Source organism: Ciona robusta, chromosome 14, assembly GCF_009617815.1.
Source record: "Ciona robusta chromosome 14, ASM961781v2".
NCBI lineage: Eukaryota > Metazoa > Chordata > Ascidiacea > Phlebobranchia > Cionidae > Ciona > Ciona robusta.
Window position 1 is genome coordinate 998,040 of NC_143248.1, and position 13,722 is coordinate 1,011,761.

Genomic DNA, 13,722 nt, shown 5'->3' on the forward strand with positions numbered 1-13,722 from the left:
GTTCCATGTACTTGTTGTACATCGTTTCTTGTTTGGCTTCCAATGTTGCCTACCAACGCAGCATGGTGACGCACAAGAGCAAATTAAGAAAAAAAAATAGAAACATCGTTCAAAAATCTGTACGGTGAGCTAAAATTTAACTTTTCTTGGCAACAACATTTAATAATTAATGCATATAGGCATGACGATTTTTGACAGAAAATAATTCATTTGCCTTTGTGAGTTTATATAATCACGTGATCTGCATGCAAAAACCTGAAAAAATAAACAACAAAAACAAACAGCTGATCAAAGGAATTGCCTATGAGTCAGTTGCCTGGTTTCGTTGTCAGCAGTTTTTAACTATTAAACACCTAAACATAAACGATAAAGGTAGTCAACCACCAATATTCATATAAAGTACGCTGTTGGTATTAGCGGTAAACGTGATTAAACTAGTATGACGATTTTGTTTTCGATAATCGCCCGTGGAACAACTGTTCTGGCACGATATGCTTCTTGTGCTGGTAATTTCCAGGAAGTCTCCGAGCAAATTCTTAGCAAGATCACAGCAGATGATGCAAAGTTGACCTACTCACATGGAAGGTATGTATGTTTTAACTTGTGTTGTGTATTCCTGACTTTATATTCCTTTGCAGTCAACTGAAAACCTTTCTGTGTAAATTTTGTTGATAAATAAAATATTATTCAATGACAGTTAATTTCCTGATGAAAGTTAACATGTTGTTTTCCATTTTCTTAGGGTGTAACCGTCATGTCTTGCATCCAAAACATTTTTTTATTGATTTATCAATAAGCAGTTTAACAGCTGTTGTTTTACCATTACTATCCATCTGTTTGCTTTAGTAAACTTTCCCGTTCTTTGTTATTGTAACCAAAGAAACAAAATAATTTTTATTCATTCATTCTTTCTTTTGTTCTTTCTAGCTATTTGTTCCATTACATTTGCGACGACCGGATCGTATACATGGCTATCACTGAGGATGATTTTGAGCGATCAAAAGCTTTTCGATATTTATCAGACATTAGAAAAAAATTTCAATCAACTTACGGAAAAAATGTCCATACAGCATTGCCCTACGCCATGGACACTGACTTTGCCAGGTTACTGTATTTAACTAGCAACAATAAGGGATATAATGTTTATTGGATGGCTTATAAACAAAGTTGTTTTATGTAACTCTTGAAGGAATGTAACTTGTTAATCATCGCATGGCCGCAAAATGGCAGTTGTTATAACACGGGTATTTTGTTTCATACAACATGTGTCAGCTAACGAGTTACAATGTATGTAACTTTGTGGAAGATATTTCTTTCTGTTTTTGAAACTTATCTAAGTTTAAAAGTTGGATTCACAATCTATGTTATCTCTTCAAAAAGAAACAAAAATGTATGCTTTATCAGGGTTCTGATGGTTCAGATGAAGAGATTTAGCAGCAATGAAGAGCCGGAAAACAAAGTAGAAGAAGTTCAGGATCAACTTAATGATCTTAAAGGAATCATGGTGAAAAATATTGGTAAGGAAGTGTTTTAATAATAATAAATTCGCCTAAATTTCACCACAATTGTACAAAGTCTTCATTATTGTTTTTTGTGTGTTTTTATACAAAGTTTTTTAAATCCAATGGGTAGTAAAATTTAACCGATGCCGGGAGTAGTAAGTGCGCAGTGAAAAAAATTAAAAAGTTATCAAGACCAATCTCTTTTAACGATATGTTTTTGGTATCTCTCATATTTTAATGCCAATAATTTTTCTTTCTATTTTTGAATCGATGCTGTGGTGTAGGTTGGTAGTAAACACATAAATGTTTTTACATTCCTTTTTATTGCAGACAGTATTGCAAATCGAGGAGAGAATTTAAATCTATTAGTTGATAAAACAGAGGACCTTTCAGAATCTGTAAGTATTGATATATTTTTGTGCTAAAACAAAGTTGATATAATCAATATTTGAAGGCGGTCACATTTAAAAAGCAAAGCACAACTTTACGTAGAAGGCTGTGGTGGAAAAATGTGAAGATCACTGTGATTCTAGTTATTGTTGCAATAGTAAGTGGAGTTTTTGAAATATAATGAATTTATTTTTTGAAACAATTCACAATTTATTTTTCGAGTAAACTCATAATAATTCACTCGATATTTTTTATGGGCCAAAAGTAAAAACAAAATCTTAATGTCATTTATTTTATAGATTGTCCTCTATTTCATTATATGTGCTGCTTGTGGTGGAATGAATTGGCCACGATGTGTGCACCAATCAAATTCTCCTAATAAGACTTTAACTTTGACATGAGATGTGACAATGCATGTTATGTGTGGCTAACTGTATCTCCGTGCAATCAAAGGATTTGACATCAGCGTTAATGCATTTGTAAAATGCATGTAATGTTTCCCACTATAGGCCCTTAACTTTTTAAATGCATGAGAGGCAGGGATAGACGTGCATTCTTGTGAAACAAAATTCGTTCTATTGGTAATTAATTAATATATTGCAGAAAATTCCAGGGTTGGCCTGCCCACCCTGCCACCCCAGGTTTTGCGCCTACAGTTTTCACTTTTCAGTAATATGTTTTTTTAGTTTGGAAAAGTTTTAATAACCAAATATGCTGTGCTCAGTACCAAAACATATAGGTCTACATTTCACTGCCATAACACAAAATTGAAATGTAGTTTCGCTCATTTTAAAAAGTTTACCCTCCTGTTTTTGTACACATAAAAAAATCATCCCAACCATTTTGCAAATATGTATCCAACAGTAGTAATAATGCATGTGTTAAATTCTCCATTTTTCTTACTATGGTATACATTTATATGACGTACAAATAAAAGTTAAATGTATTTCTGTCGTTTTTTAAATTCTGAAAATCCACAGATCAAAATAATTTTTAAAACAATACAAAGCAGAATGTATATTATAAGTGCCAAGCTTGAACTATGTCTTAGATTGTCAGGTGTATGCTTTAAAACATTATAATATAGTAAATGTATGAAAGAACTATAAAATATTCATTCAAAAAAGCATAACTTTTACTATTAGTTTGTAAAAATGTATCAAAAGAAATATGACACCTTCATTTCACCCATGAAGCTGGATGTCCAGAACTTGGGTTTTTGTTACTTTTGGTTTTCTTAATGAAATTATCTCATTGTGCACAAACCGTACAATAAATTGGAAAAACTCGAATAATGTTACCACACTTATTCCAATCCATAGTCCTAGCTGGCCTCCTATGTCACCTATGTACAAAAATGTAAACGAATGTAACTTGCTTCATCCTCACAAGGCTGAAAAACAACAGTCATTATAACACAGGTGTTCTGTTTCATACACCTTGTGCCCGCTTACGAGTTACCATGCATGTAACTTATTTATCCTCGCATGGCGGGGCAACGACAGTCGTTATAACACAGGTGTTCTGTTTCATACACATCATGCCTGCTTACGAGTTACCACAAATGCTACTGTGTGGGCGATTATTTTTGGGAATCTTTTTTGTATACCTAATAATTTGGACAACTCATTAGTGACAACACTTACTGAGCAAAGCTGATCCTGTGATGCTTTGGCTTTCCTCAATTTTAGTAATGGTCAGAGATTCGTAATAAACTGACAAACCAACAACATTGGTGTGATAATGACCTTTTGAGAAATTGAAAAGTGCCTCAGCTTGTCTGGCCCCGTTCTATCAAACATACAATGTCAAAATTTAAAGTTAATTCATCTGATGACATCAAAATGGCAGGGATCAAGAAAAAAAGTCTATACCAGCGGTTCCAAAGCTTTTCTAAAAAGGTTGCCTGGTGGACCCTTTGCAATTATTTTAAAATTTTGCGGCCGCATAAAAATCTTGGATTCTATAACTGCTGTGAGGACGCCAGTTGGTCTCTGTACCCAGTTTGGGAACTGCTGTTCTAAACTATATACTTACCAAGTGCGGAAAAGTTGAATAGGACAATGTAGTTTGATATTTGATGTCTTTGCAAGGATAAGCACAATTACAATTCTGTGGAGTTACAACTGCTTCTGCTTTTGCTGTGACAAAATAATGTTTTACACATGTTGTATATTAATATACATAATATACTATGGTAACCTATTTGTAATTGTTTACTTGATTTTGAATGAATAAATGAATGTAACTTGTTTATATCCATGCATGGCTGTGAAACGACAGTGGTTATAACACAGATGTTCTGTTTCATACACCTCAAGCCCGCTTACGAGTTACTATGTACGTTACTTTGTAAGTGATTATGTTTATGTTTAATTTGAATTGTACTCAATTAAAACAGCAATCACAATCAGCCAGTAATGTTTAAATGCATAAACTTACCAAGTTCTTTAGCAAAACAATTCAAAGCCTGAACTGGAGAACACTCTGGAATATCCTCTGGGTTTATAATAGATGGACCACGACATCCACAAATATCTGGGGGAAATAAACCACATATATTGTATTAAAGTCCACCAAGTAAACTTGTCAGTGGCTAAATTAGATTTGCTTTTTAAAGTTGCTCGATTAAAATTTGGTAGACAACCAAATAACTTCTGTAAAAAGTAATGCACAGAAATTTAGTCGGCTGATAAAACTTAAAAAACTAATCGTGACATAAATAAGCAGCAAAAAAAGTCCAACTAGCTTCAGGCTTTTATTTAAATAGAACCATTTTTTTCTGGTTTTATTTACAACAAAAATCACTAAAAATACAACACTAATGTAAGATTGTTTAAGTCAAAAGCAAATAATAAAAATTCAATTTAAAGTAGGAACCCACAGCCCCAGCAAACTAAGTGATGAATAAATACAACTATTACGTAATCGCGTGCTATTAAGACATTATGAACCTGTATTTTTACAAAGAAAACTTCACAGACAGAACAGATGTCGTAATATCTTTATTAAATTTTAAAAATTGTTAGTATAGTAACACGTGTAATGGCGTCATTTAACAGAATACCGAATCCCGTAATTAGATTTCAATACAAAAGGATTCGAATCTCACGAATTTGAAATTCTGTAATGTGCATCCCTACAAACAGATGTTGTAATATCACCACCTGGTTAAGCCAGAAATCACACAATTGGAACGGAAATGAAAATTAATTAAAATTCCGGCACATCTGTCGGGTGTGAGATGATGATACAACAAAGAATATTATTCTACGTCACATGACCTATGATGCCACTTCATTAATAATTTATAAGATCTCTATGATAATGTGGCTTGTGATTCATACACAAAAACCCCGGTGGCGCAATAGGACAAAAGTATTTAATTTAAAATACATTTATGATAGGTCTACCTACACTTAAACATGGCGCAATAAGCACATTAGGTGTAAAAACAAAACTGCATAATCTATGTAACGGAAAAACAAAGTTAAATATGTGTAATATAAAACAAATTTGATAATTTTTATGTAAAGTATCACAAACCTGTTATCCTTTTTTCAACACATTCCTTCATACAAGCTGATAAAGTATAAGTGTCATGATACTTTAACACTTCATTTGCAGGGTTACATACACCCCATGGAGTAGGCATGTTTGTAAACTGAATAAAAATATGGAAGAAATGTATATATAATAAAAAATACAGTAAACACACACATATATAATCACAAAATACAGTAAACACACACATATATATTATATAAACTGGATCAAAATTGCCAAATAGCTGCTTACAAACCAACAAAATACAGTAATCACATAATGCATTTGGGTTTAAACAAGCTTGTGATTAGAAATTACTATATAAATATCATTTTTCTCTCCATAAATATAAAAAGAAACTTTGGTTACCATACGGAAAATAAATAAAAAACTACTACCCACCCACAAAGTTACATAATACATACTTGGTAATTTGTGGGCGGGCACGAGGTGTCTGAAACAAAACATCTGCGTTGTAAGTTGTAACAACTGTAGTTGTCCCACCATGTAAGGATAAGGCAAAGCTACATTCATTCATTCATTCCAGTTCAACATACATTCTAACTTTAAACCAATGTCCTGAACACTGTTTACCTTGAGTTTCTGAATTGCTGCCGAACACCAGGTTCCTGTGCCCACTGAATAACCGAACCTATCAACTTCTGGAGGTTCATAAGGTGAATGAACCTGGAACAGAATCCCTCCTTCCCAATTCCCATGTATTATGTTCTCGGTGTATTGATTCTGTATTGCATGCATGCTGATAGTCATTTGTTTTCAAGACATTTCAGGACCAAATATATATATATATGCAGATATGCTCTGCTAGTTTCCTGCATCTTTTTAAATAAATTTCAATACCACAGTTAAGCAGCTTTTAGGTTGCTATGCTTCCATACAAACAAATAGCAGAAGTAATTGATCCACTAAACAATAAAGTTCCTAATGTTTTGTAACAATGAAAGAAGATAGACTTTTTTAGCAATATTAAATATAAATTTTATGTAATTTTTATTTTTTTTCGATTACCAAATTTAGTTTATCACAAAATATATAAATTAAGTATTTTTGGGCTATAAGGTAACACAGATGCATTTTACTAATTTATCCTAAATGTAAAAGTCAGAGAAATCCCAAACTTACCTGATATGTGTCCAGTACTACTGTGAAACCATGCATTTTCCCAGCTATTGTTTGCGAGGTGTTTACATTAAGTGTGTAGCAAACACCAAGGTGGTTTGTGAGCACAGCAGTGAAGTTGGCCTGGTTATAAAAAAACAGAACAACCATGCAATCACTACTATCTTATATAGATGTTTGGTGTCATGGCAGTCAATTGATAGGATTATGAATATACGAATTATTTATCCTGGCGTAGCCGGAAAATGACTGTCATTATAACACGGGTGCTCATACACCTCGTGCCCGCTTACGAGTTACCACGAACAAAACTTTGTGAATGACATTTCTTAAAAAGCTTGTTTGGTTGTTTATTAGTTTAAACAATAAGCTGGAATACCTGTTAAAAATAGAATTGAAATTTAAATGGAGTAACAGTAATATAAAAGCAGTTCAACATAGTCCAGTTTAACAATTACTATTATTACAAACAAATTGCAACATTTACTATTATTATTACTAACAGTTAACTTGTTTAGAATAAGATCATAATTTAAATGGAGTAACATTATTATAAAAGCTGTGTGAACACCAGCCTCACGATAGACAATGTTAAAACTAACAGAATGTTCTTACATGTGAGCATGCAACTGTCTTTCCCAATGTACAGTAATAGACAGTGGGAAAATAGATCCCTTGATTGTAGCCATTCACAAAATTCCACCCATTGTCCATCATATATTTCCTCAGTGAAAATCCAGGCTTTGTCCAATTAAAGTAATTCACAGATTCATTCTGAAAAACAAGATTTTAGTTCTTAACTTCTAATACAGTCTATATATAGTAGGGTGGAGAAAGATGGGACACCTTTTCATTCTACTTTCTCGTCTCACTTAGTAAACAAATAATATTTAAAGAGTTATAAAACTGTAGCCTCAGTCCTCTCGACTCCCATAGACCGTTGTTAATTGTTTAAAACACGATCATTATATTTGGATAGTATGTGCTTCGATAGTATGTGCTAAAGGTGTACCGTCTTTTCCCACCCTACTAGATTATGATTTTCATAGTCTCGCATTGGAAGTAAGTTTGAAGCTGTTTAAGCACTTGTATTGTAAGTTGTAACCCATATGTGTTCTTGGACAAGACACTCAATGGACAGTATTCCAATCCACTAATCCAGTGGTCACTAATAGGTTGTATCACCCTTTGTGAGGGGGTAATAGGCTGGCAAACTCACCTAAATCTCAGGTCCCATCTCCCAAGTCATGCCACTCTGTGGACCTCACCCACGTAGAATAGAATATAATAGACAACTTTTCCCACACCAACCGGTAACGCGGTAAGTAGGTAATAATGAATGAATGAATGTAACTTGGCTTATCTTTGTGTGGGGTTAATGTTAACGTTTTATCCACCTTGTGCCTGCTTACGAGTTACCATGTATGTAACTTACTGGATATTGATAAGCTGTAACACAAACTTCACCAAAACTATTGCCAACTTACATGTCTATGGTAAAGTACACTCTCAATATTATATCTGTTGTCCAGCACTGTAGATAGTTGATCCATGGCTAGTTGTTCAATTGGGTTATCAATACCGAAGTATCTAGGAACAGATTCATTTTTGAAACTAAATTTAAATAAAAGATTTAAAGAGAACCCTTAAGTTATGTACACAGTAAATAAATGCATTAAATATATTGATACCTCATAAAATATCCCTAAATTTAAAAATGTGCTGCTTTTAAGCGGGTAAATTCCTTAAAAAAAAAACAGAAAAAAGATATACATATATATTATATATTTAATACCTGTAATTTTTATAAACGCTAACCCATTTCATAACCCCTTTATAATTGTACAAACAGATAAAGTACATATCAAATATACAAATGGTTTTTACAAATTCAAATAAGAAACCTGTTGAAATTACAAACAGTAATAGCTGGCAGAGGAATTTCATTGACAAAAACATCTTTTATTTGAACGCTTGTTTTGTAAGCAAAGTATGCATTGCATCGATCTGCTATCTATAAGGAAAAATATCAGTGATTTAACAATAATAATATCAAATAAAATCAAACAATATTTCTTGCAAATTGTACATGGTATACCATACAGGTGTCAGTTATGGCCTTTTGTTCAAATTTTAATATTTCTAAAGAGAATATATATATTTCTTATCTATCACATTTCATGTTGTTTTAATCAAAAATTTATAAACCTTTAAATAATTCAACTAAAATAAGTACGTACATAGGCGCCTAATGTAGTCAGGCAGGTTAGGCAAATGCCCAACCTGGAATTCGGCGCAATGAGTATTAATTGTTCCATAATGAAGTAAACAAACACATATGATTTACATATTTTTTAAACCATCCACAATTACGTGTTGACAATTGAATTACGATTATCGCGCTGCGTAACAGCCATTATCAATGACAATGATTGTGTCGGGTAATACGAAAGTTAAACTGTAACCAGTGCATAATGTGCCAGTGGAGTAATTACCTTCTAAGTTTAAGTATCAGATAATAAGTAGTTGATATTTGTAACTATAAGTTTGACTTGGATAATCAAAACTTAGGCGCCTCAGTAAGTATGTTGGTGTATAATGATAATATTACCTGCCATAACAGTAAGCTAAACACGGTAATAACCACACACCCCCACATAACTTTTGTCCACATATTTTTCCCATTTTTTATCTGTACGACCCCATGACATGTAGTCGTGTCAGAAAACTTCTTTAAAAGTGCTGACCTCGGCTTATTTTGTTGCTTGGTAACATTCATATTTAATTATAAATTAAAGGTTTTCCTCCTAACTTTTCAAATTGTCTAACTATCATATATATTGTAACTCTGGTTATAGCAGCATTGGCTTAAAACCTAGAAATAAATTAATTTTTTTTGCTTAAACTATTGTGTACAAGTGTTGATAGTTCTTTTCAAAACTGCTAAAAATAAAAACTGTACTCATACAAACATATGTGAATAAACACCTATCACCTATGTAATTATATATAGACTTATTACAATAAAATCTGTTACTGTATCACTGTGTTTGAAGTAAGGTACTGCAAAATATATACTAAAGTCTAAATTCGCCAAAAACTTATATGATTCGGCCGAACCCTGAAAAAGAGTCTTGTGACCACATAATCCCTACATTATTCCACCATTGTTGTGTCAACAATAGGAGTGAATCAACGGTTTTAATATTCAGTTTAAGTGACCAGTTTATCTACAAAATGTTAAGCAAACCACAGTCTATAGAGTATTAGTTAATAGTTATGTAATGTGTTTAATCTCTTTACAAATTTTTAATTAGTCAACGATAATTTTTTACATGCACATTAATTAATTTGTTAATTAATTTTAACATATGATAAACAATGTTTTAGAAACCAGACTTCTAAAACCAGGCTCACAAACTCAAACTAAATCATAAGCCACATATACAACAACCTAACGTACCCAATAAAAGTAACGGTAGATTATATAGGCGCACGTACACAAATATTAAAGTATATACGTTACAATACGTACCGCGGTACCAGTACTTTGATCATCTTGGCAAATATAATGAGTTCGGTTTTGCTTGGCCTGGTCAAACGAAGAAACGGTACAATTTCTTGACATTCATAATAGACGTTCAGGGAAAAACTTGTTCTTTTACAATCAGATAGTTTAGTTCTACGCAAAGCCACAAAGTAATGAGTAAATGAATTAACAAGTTTAAAACAAAATAATTACCCGCGAATTTATGGGGAAATCCCTAGTTTAAGAATAAAAATAAAAGGCTTTAAGGAAGTCGATAAAAAATGTTCAAATAGATTCAAAATTCGTGCATCCAATACAAGTTTATTCAAGTAACCTTTTAATGTGTCTTCCGATATGAACTTGTGATACAGATTGTACCATCTTGAGGCCATTGCGTAGATAGACGAACACAACGTGTTTTTTATTGGCCATGTATTTTAACGGCAATGTAAATTATAACGTACTGCATTTTATTTAAACCTGAGTCCGTATGTAAAAGTTTACAAATTCATAAAAATTTCTTTGATTTAAACAATATCCTCATAGTTTTTCCAGTAATGTTGAAGTCCGTGCTCAGTAGTCATTCGGTCAATAATTTCAGCTTGTTCTCTTGTCATTAGACTTCTCCAATCTCCTACAACTCCCCGTCGTATAACTGGACACTTGCCGTCTTTTATAACTGTCGACTGCGATTATTAAATATATATATATAGTACAATAGAGTAAGATAGGACACCTATAGCACAGAATATCCAAATAGCCTAATCGTAACGGACACGGTTTTATAGTTCTTCAAGTGTTTTTTGTTTTATACCAAATGGGATGAGAAAATAGAATGAAAAGATGTCCCATCTTCCCCCACCCTGCTATAATGGGTTTATATTCAGCATTACCGAAACATTATTTTAGCAAATACGTACGCTTACAAATTGATCCATTGTTTGAGACATTTCGCGGAAGCTGCATTTTTCAAAGATAGTCTCCATAGTAACCGGGTTGCTGACCCTGGCCGCGTAAGTTTTACCAAGAAAGTTAGCAATTTGTTTGATGGCTGATCTTGTGTCCACCTAAAAGCAAATGGAAACAAATTAAGAATACATTACTATTAGCAATATGAAACATTCAGCTTCATATTGTAGTAGGTTGACCATGCATTGCGACTTGTTTATGCATAATGGCCATATAGCTACTGCTGGCTATAACGAATGTAACTGCCAGAAAAGCGTCCGAATTCGTACCCATTTTTGTACGAAACCAGTTAATAATGAAAGTAATAAGTCTAATATGGTAATAGGGGGACGATGGGACAGTCCCGTAAATATATATATATTTAGTCCCGTCTTCCCCACCAAACTATATCAATTTATAAAACGAAATGTCAGTAGGTACGAATGAAACTTTTACCTTCATGTCTTCATACAATAATAATAGTACATTCTTGTCATTAGCGTGCTCTGAACATTTTTTTACGTGACTGAAATAACTGCCGTAATCTGTTTTCCCGGATGCAAACAACTTGAAATAATGATCGAAAGTACCGTGGTCGTATTCATAGAGGTTGCTGAATAGTTTGGTGTGATGGTAAAAAGACACGCATACGTCTTTGGGATTCCGTAACACCCAAATATACTTCGTCTTCTCGTTTAACTCAAAGTGGTCGCATGGAATATGGGTGTGATAGAACGCAGGTTTATGGGTTGATTTATGTTCATCCAGGCGTTTTCTTTTGCTAGACTCGAGAAAGGGAAACTCGCTTTCAATAATCGAACCAGGTTTGATTTCCATTCCACATATTAACCTTACGATATTCAGTGTCCACGTGGTGCCGCTCTTTGGGTAACTAGCGATAATGACGTCATCCTGGTCAAACGGAAACCCAACAGCATCGTCGTAACATTGCTGACTTGCATGAGATGGCATCGCATACTTTTCACCGGTTTTAGTTGTGACATAAACTATCTTGGGATTTCTTTCAACTTTAGGAGTTTCCATCTCTTAATTGAAACTATATAATACAATATAAAAACGCAGTTTTCAAAACCACCGGTGCTGTGTTTGCTATCTCGAAATTCTACTTAGTTCTGTATTAAGTGACAAATACAAACAACCATTACTCATTACTTCGTTATAGCTATCTTCTGCAGCTTCCTCTTTTCAACCTGTTCAGTGTAATCATATACTGCACAAATGTATGTAAAGGCTATGTTTTAATCAAACAGACATAACCAATCAAACAGGTCACACTTTATGATAAACAGCATTGCCGCAGGACCACACAAAACAAACCGTTCGGTAACATTCTGTTTGCACTGCACTTCAAACAGTAACTAGTGATGCATGAAATACGGCAAAATAAAGATTTCTCCGACTAACCTGAACGGGAAGCTTATAGCTTCTAAGAGTTTAAATGCACGAATATAACAGAAGCCACGTTGTTTACTCTGTCGTAATTTAGGAAACACGTTGTCGGGACTTACATATATGACTGCTATAACGTAGCGAACATACGAATATATGTTCATGTATTACTAAAGTGCCCACACCCTGTTCAAAGAGATGACATGGAAGCTCTAATATAATACAACACACATGTAGGTGTTGTTACTTTTAATAACAAAGATTTTGACATAGCGTGCCGGTCTCCATTAACGAGTGTTTATAGAGTATATGCCTACCGTATAGGGGAGATAGGACACCTTTATAGCACATAATATCCAAACATCCTGATCGAGTTTCCAACAATTAAGAACGGTTTATGAGAGTCGTAAAGATATAGTTTTATAATTCTTTGAATGTTCTTTGTTTACTACCAAGTGGGACGAGAAAATAAAAGGAAAAGATGTTTCATCTTCCCCCACCCTACTGTATATATGTATTGTTATACTTTTAATAACAAAGTCTTTGACATGGCATTTCTATAATAAACGAGTGCTTATATTTGAGATATCGTATATTCTCGAGGAAAGATAATTAAAATATGATAAACCATCTTCTCCCTCCCTACCATTTAATTAACATGAAATATTGGTTTGCGTGATGAATCAACGAATTCACATTCCATAAAACGTGGGGACATTTCTTTCAATCACGTTAAATAGTTCTGCGTGCGAAGCAGATAGTCCGCCTACGCAATCAATAACACATTAATATGATATTACCATTGGCGTCAAAGGGCACAGAAATGTATTTTTAATTTTTTCACATTGACATATGCAATATTACATTACAGTCGATCGTCCTTTCACGAAAATCACAATTATTTCAATGGCGTGTGCAGGACTTGGCAGACGTGTATATACCAATCACCTCAGAGTTGTTAATTACCGTTTATTCTTTATATTGATGAACAAAGGTCGTATATCATGCGTCTGAAGGTTATTTATCATTATGGGAAGCGTGGCACTTGAATGGTTAAGCACGTAACTAGAGCACGCCAAAGGAAGTGTTAGCCTTTCACTAATTACTCGTGACCAACTTATTGGCAATGTTATCATTTTCAGAGTTAAAGTTATTGTATTCTGCAGTAAATGCTCTGAGTGTCGCTTTTGCACAATACGAAATTCTCCACCGTGCAGCGGTATCTTGTGGTACAAATTCGGCCTAAATACTGTATAA

The 13,722-nt window shown here is 33.6% G+C and overlaps 3 protein-coding genes across 8 annotated transcripts; 1 reads left to right on the plus strand and 2 right to left on the minus strand.

Moving 5' to 3' along the window:
• Positions 1-294: 294 nt before the first annotated feature.
• LOC149724725 (vesicle-associated membrane protein 7-like) lies at positions 295-2,838 on the plus strand. The gene is made up of 6 exons (XM_089892114.1): positions 295-585; positions 928-1,104; positions 1,405-1,517; positions 1,833-1,900; positions 1,957-2,049; positions 2,192-2,838. Exons 1-6 carry the CDS (start codon positions 440-442, stop codon positions 2,291-2,293), a joined length of 699 nt encoding a protein of 232 aa, XP_089748240.1. The 5' UTR covers positions 295-439; the 3' UTR covers positions 2,294-2,838.
• Positions 2,360-10,337, minus strand: LOC149724726 (bile acid-sensitive ion channel-like). 3 transcript variants are annotated; one of them, XM_089892072.1, is made up of 11 exons: positions 10,114-10,337; positions 8,483-8,592; positions 8,066-8,168; positions 7,194-7,352; positions 6,582-6,701; positions 6,033-6,182; positions 5,439-5,556; positions 4,335-4,430; positions 3,930-4,033; positions 3,539-3,683; positions 2,360-3,237 (listed from the first exon to the last, which is right to left on the minus strand). In XM_089892072.1, exons 1-11 carry the CDS (start codon positions 10,204-10,206, stop codon positions 3,077-3,079), a joined length of 1,359 nt encoding a protein of 452 aa, XP_089748198.1. In that variant the 5' UTR covers positions 10,207-10,337; the 3' UTR covers positions 2,360-3,076. The 3 variants fall into 3 exon arrangements, with proteins under 3 accessions (XP_089748198.1, XP_089748200.1, XP_089748197.1); XM_089892074.1 differs by having other exon boundaries at positions 10,122-10,281; XM_089892071.1 differs by lacking the exon at positions 10,114-10,337 and adding an exon at positions 9,190-9,834.
• Positions 10,338-10,560: 223 nt separating this feature from the next.
• On the minus strand, positions 10,561-12,445 carry LOC149724727 (sulfotransferase ssu-1-like). Of its 4 annotated transcripts, none has more exons than XM_089892105.1 (3): positions 11,512-12,445; positions 11,034-11,174; positions 10,561-10,786 (listed from the first exon to the last, which is right to left on the minus strand). In XM_089892105.1, the coding sequence occupies exons 1-3, from the start codon at positions 12,097-12,099 to the stop codon at positions 10,781-10,783; spliced, it is 735 nt and encodes a 244-aa protein (XP_089748231.1). In that variant the 5' UTR covers positions 12,100-12,445; the 3' UTR covers positions 10,561-10,780. The 4 variants fall into 4 exon arrangements, with proteins under 4 accessions (XP_089748231.1, XP_089748230.1, XP_089748229.1 ...); XM_089892104.1 differs by having other exon boundaries at positions 11,028-11,174; XM_089892103.1 differs by having other exon boundaries at positions 10,561-10,793; positions 11,512-12,441.
• Positions 12,446-13,722: the final 1,277 nt, after the last annotated feature.